This window comes from Kryptolebias marmoratus, unplaced genomic scaffold (genome assembly GCF_001649575.2).
Source record: "Kryptolebias marmoratus isolate JLee-2015 unplaced genomic scaffold, ASM164957v2 Scaffold245, whole genome shotgun sequence".
Classification (NCBI taxonomy): Eukaryota; Metazoa; Chordata; class Actinopteri; order Cyprinodontiformes; family Rivulidae; genus Kryptolebias; species Kryptolebias marmoratus.
Genome location: NW_023665979.1, coordinates 1,348 through 6,455, shown reverse-complemented (window position 1 = coordinate 6,455; position 5,108 = coordinate 1,348). Strand labels below are relative to the sequence as shown.

The 5,108-nt window shown below is 48.0% G+C and overlaps 2 protein-coding genes across 2 annotated transcripts; both read right to left on the bottom strand.

Annotated features, from left to right (window-relative positions):
• Nucleotides 1-6: 6 nt before the first annotated feature.
• Nucleotides 7-2,022, bottom strand: LOC108229678 (nuclear distribution protein nudE homolog 1-like). Its single transcript, XM_017405347.3, has 3 exons — nucleotides 1,712-2,022; nucleotides 1,224-1,353; nucleotides 7-503 (listed from the first exon to the last, which is right to left on the bottom strand). Exons 2-3 carry the CDS (start codon nucleotides 1,307-1,309, stop codon nucleotides 158-160), a joined length of 432 nt encoding a protein of 143 aa, XP_017260836.1. The 5' UTR covers nucleotides 1,310-1,353; nucleotides 1,712-2,022; the 3' UTR covers nucleotides 7-157.
• Nucleotides 2,023-2,169: 147 nt separating this feature from the next.
• Nucleotides 2,170-4,906, bottom strand: mpv17l (MPV17 mitochondrial membrane protein like). Its single transcript, XM_017405346.3, has 4 exons — nucleotides 4,112-4,906; nucleotides 3,612-3,682; nucleotides 3,214-3,243; nucleotides 2,170-2,893 (listed from the first exon to the last, which is right to left on the bottom strand). Exons 1-4 carry the CDS (start codon nucleotides 4,416-4,418, stop codon nucleotides 2,678-2,680), a joined length of 624 nt encoding a protein of 207 aa, XP_017260835.1. The 5' UTR covers nucleotides 4,419-4,906; the 3' UTR covers nucleotides 2,170-2,677.
• Nucleotides 4,907-5,108: the final 202 nt, after the last annotated feature.

Here is a 5,108-nt window from a genome sequence, read left to right as displayed (position 1 = left end):
GTCCAGGGGACAGTCCAGGGGACAGTCCAGGGGCTGGTCCAGTGAACTGTCCAGAGGCCGGTCCAGGGGACAGTCCAGGGGCTGGTCCAGTGAACAGTCCAGAGGCCAGTCCAGGGGACAGTCCAGGGGCCAGTCCAGGGGACGGTCCAGAGGCCGGTCAAGAGGACAGTCCAGGGGCTGGTCCAGAGGACAGTCCAGTGAACTGTCCAGGGGACAGTCCAGAGGCCAGTCCAGTGAACTGTCCAGGGGACAGTCCAGAGGCCAGTCCAGGGGACAGTCCAGGGGCCAGTCTAAAGCCAGCGGTTTTGAACTCAAACTCCTGCAGACTCTGGACTCTGAACTCGTTCACCTTGTAGTTTTCCAGCTCCAGGCGCAGATGGTTGTTGGAGGACAGCAGCTCCCGGTTTCTGGCCTCGTACTGTTTGAGCTCGGACTCCAGCTCCACCTCGTAGTCCCGACTCATCTGCTGGAACTCCTGCAGCTCCTCCTGAGCTTCAGCCGCTCTGAGACACAAGAGCCGAACGTCCACAAGTTACAAACGTCTCACTGCCGCTTCTGTCCTCAACACAGAAGACAGTGCTGCTACTGCTAGTGCTAATGCTGCTAGTGCTACTGCTAATGCTGCTACTGCTAGTGCTAATGCTACTGCTGTTACTGCTAATGCTGCTACTGCTGATGCTGCTAATGCTGCTACTGCTGCTAATGCTGCTACTGCTGCTAATGCTGCTAGTGCTACTGCTGCTACTGCTGCTAGTGCTAGTGCTACTGCTGCTACTGCTGCTACTGCTGCTACTACTAGTGCTAATGCTACTGCTGCTGATGCTGCTAATGCTGCTACTGCTGCTAATGCTGCTAGTGCTAGTGCTAGTTAAAAGCTAATGTTCTGCTAACCTTAGCTGCTCATTTGCTACTTGTAGCTAGTATTATGCGCCTGTTAGCTTGAAGTTAGCATTTAGCTTTCGGCTCAGATTCAGCAGGCCTTTGGACCTTTCCACAGAAGAGTAAATCTCTGGAGGAATTCCTGTCGCCCGCCGCTCAGCGTATGACTCTCAGCTACTACCACACGTCTGTAAAACTGAGCTTGGTCTTTGCTAAGGCTGATTAGCTGTGGCGGCCATCTTGAACTGAGTCCAAAGGGAATCAGTTGCAGCCCCAGTGAATACCTTCTGTCCCCTGGTTCAGGAGATATTTTACTAACAGACAACAGCTGAAAGTGGACCCACATCTGCTGGTTCCGGACCGCCTGCTCCTTCCAGAACTCCAGCTCCTCCTCCAGGGACCCAAACTGGGCTGGTTCCTGGTCCCCCATCTGTCTCCGGCCCGGTTCTGGTTCTGGTTCCCAACAAGACTTTCCTGAGGGAGAAATTAAATCTAATATTTCTTTCATCTCTTTAAATGAATAAATAATGTTTTTATAAGAAACCTTTAAAAGTGAGTTTATAAATGTAGACAAACTTAATAAATCAAATAAAGACGGAAATTCAGACCCGTTTGGAGCTTAAAGTTAAAGCTGCTTTAAAACGCGTTTCTATCATTTATAAAAGTTAAGAATCAGAATAAAAAGCTCAAACTTTTCCCGCTAGCTGCTGAAGCTAACGGACTTTAACCATTTCAGCTCGGCTAACACTCCGAAACAACCTTAAACTAACATGTTCCCCCGCGCTGCCGAGGGTTACTTTTATATTTATAAAGTTTAACTTCAAATACTTACAAACAGCCGCCTGAAAAGAAATCCACAAACTTACACACCGCTTTACGAAGACGTCGAACAATAAATGCTACCGTTCATATTGTCCTAACCGACGGGCCAATCACAAGTTAGATGACGTCCTCGTTGCCTGTTGCTATTGGAAAACTGTCTGTCAATCACATTTAGGTAGGCGGGCTCATAAGTATTGTCCAATCAGAGTAGAGATATGAGAGAGGAGGCGGTGTCTGTTTTAATCCGCAGTTTGGACGGATGGCCACAGGGGGGTGCTGCCTTCACGGACAGTGGGAAACTTCTGTGCAACATTAATCCGTTGAGGAATGAAAATATAAAACAATTTATAAAAAAGAGAAAAGAAAAGAATAACAGCAAACTTCTGTGAATCACTTTCCTTTTGTAGGAGGAGACAGTTTAAATTTAAACACTTTTACTCAGTTTTGAGACGTTTTTTTCTGCCTTCAGTCAAGTTTTATTGTTGTGTTCCAGAAGTAAAATGTAATAAAATTATTTTTCTGTGCAGCTTCCTGTAACCTGTGACGTGAAATACAAATAAATAAGTGTAATAAATGTGAAATAAATAATTGATGTTGTTCAGAGTGTTTTCTGGAAACTTCTGCTACATCAGCTGAGGATGCTCAGACTTTAGATATGTGGTGCTGATCCATAAAACAACTTGTACAGATACAGATGTTTCCAGCAGTCAGGTGAGCATCAATTAAAAGGCACAGCTGGAGGAAAACAGAAACATCTGAAGCTGCTCAGGGGTCAAAGGTCAGCCTACTCAGTTTCCTCTGGGAACGATGACAGTTTCCTTTCTTCGCTCAGACTTCAGATCTTCTTCCTGAAAAGCTTCCAGATGTTAGAACGAATGTTTTCTCTGACGCCAGCCTGGTTCAGGTTCAGTTCTTCTTCTCTCTGTCAGGCTGCAGAAAGACAGGAGCTCAGGAGACAAACAGATGACCTAAAGCTTCACTTTCCCTTCTGGAGCTTCTGCTTCTTTCGGGCCAGCCGGGCTTCGCGGATCTCCTCCAGAGTTTTCCGGGGGTCCATGACGAACGCCAGCGCCACGGTGGCGGTTCCGTCTCCGTCCTGCCGGGAGAAACACAGGAAGGAGGCCCAGAGGAAGGCGCAGCAGCCCATGAAGGCCGTCCTCATGTGGAGCGGCATCAGGACGAAGTTCAGAAACTGAAGAACACAGAACCGGTCAGACCCAAATGATCGGACTTTAATCACAAACAGTTTCTGTTAGAAGCTCAGAAAAAACTGCATCTAAAACACAAACATTTAATACAAGTTTCAGTTGGTTTTTAATTTCTTCTCTTTAACATAATCAGCTGTAAAAGAACAAAAACTAGAATCAGATTTAATTAGTTATTATAATAACTTATTCTGTTAAACATTCTGAGCTTTAAATGTTTAATAAATAAAGTTTAAATAAACGTCAGCTGACACAAGTTAAACAACAACATTTATCTGAAAACTAAAATCATCAAAAACTGATTTACCTGCATGAAAGGCCAGTACATGAGTCCAGTCTGAAGGCCGGGGACAGGGGGACAGGAGGAGAGGGGGAGGGCAGGGGGAGGACAGGAGGAGGACAGGAGGAGGACATGATGAGGACATGTTGATGACAGGATGAGGACAGATTAAGGACAAGATGAGGACATGTTTCAGAAACAAACATCTTTCTTCCTGGTTTCCATTCAGTGAAGAAACGGAGAACTTCTAGTCTGACTTCAGATCAGGAGCCTCAGGTGAGGCAGGACTTCACCTGCTGACAGGTTTGTCCCACCCGCCACACACGTGGACCAATCTGGGTAAATCTGCGAGGTGGCAGCGGCGCGCGTGCGTGACGAGAGGCGGGCGACTTTCTCTGACTTCATGCTGCCGCCATCTTTCTTACCCTCCAGGTGTTGAAGAACTTCTCCCTCCAGTCCTCAAAGACGTCCTCCTTCCCCTCCAGGAAGCTCACACCTGTGGGACAGAGGACTGAGGTTAGAGGTTAGAGGTCAGAGGACTGAGGTCAGAGCACATAGGACAGAGGTTAGAGGTTAGAGGTCAGAGGACATAGGACAGAAGTCAGAGGACTGAGGTTAGAGGTCAGAGGACGGAGGTCAGAGGACAGAGGTTAAAGGACAGCGGACAGAGGTCAGAGGACAGAGGTCAGTGAACAGAGGTCAGAGGACTGAGGTTAGGGGTTAGAGGTCAGAGGACAAAGGAGAGGTCAGAGGACAGATGTTAAAGGACAGCGGACACAGGTCAGAGGTCAGTGAACAGAGGACATAGGACAGAGGTCAGAGGACAGACGGAGCCCAGAGGACAGAAGTCAGAGGTCAGAGGACAGAGGGGACTGACATCTTTATGGTACCCGAGATGTCTGAGTAAGAACAGTAAATGTCCTACCTGTGTAGAAGACACTCGTGGCCAGAGGAGACGCAAAGCTTTGGTCCAGCAGCAGTTTCCGGAAAACCATCCCGACCGATTTTCCCGGGAACCGTCTCTCCAGCGCGCGGAGCCAGAAGTAATTAAAGTTGCCGTGGAAAGTGATGGCCACGATGGCGACATTGCGCGTGTGTTTCCAGTCGATGTGGTCCTTGTGGGCCATGAGCTGGTGGACCAGGTCCCCCCCGGAGAACAGGCAGCCGTACAGGGTGACGTTGGCCAGCCAGGGGAAGCGCCTGGCGGCTTCCTTCAGCACAGCGCGCCTCATTTGGGTCCTGCTGGAGATCACAGCTTCACTTCAGCAAACATGGAGCTGAAAGACATGAGAGACACCTGATGAAGTCCTGATGTCCCCAGCTGTCGGACAGGACGCAATCCATCTGCACTCGGTAATCAGGGGGGATTATAACCGGAAACAGGAGCTTCATTCTTCCTCAGAGCTCAGAAAGAAGAAGTTTTCAGCGATCAGATATGATGATGGAGGCCTCTGTGGTCTCCATGGGCTTTTCCCTGGAAGCCTCAGAAGAAAACTCCTGAAAAGATTTTTATTTTCAGAAAAGTCTCTGACTCTGCTGTCAGGTGAGTCTCCCAGAACAGATCCTGACGGTCGGCCGCTAATCTGAGGGATTTTCCCGGTCCGGTCCAATCACAGGGACGTGCCTCTGATTGGACCGACGGCGTCATGACGTCAGCAGCAGCACTTTGCGTTCAGGGGGACAGAAGTGGCGAGATGAGATAAAATAGGATTGTTCAGGAGCATTTCAGTGAGTGGAGGAGCCAGAATGAAATAATTACTGTTAAGGAATTCTTCTTATTATTATTGTTTAAAATTGTTTATTTTAAAGTCACACTTAAACAGATTCATTTATAAATATATGATATATGACTAAATCTGTGAATTAAAGGAAAGAAACACTTCCACCTCACACCGCCAGAGGGTGACCTCTGCCCAAAAACC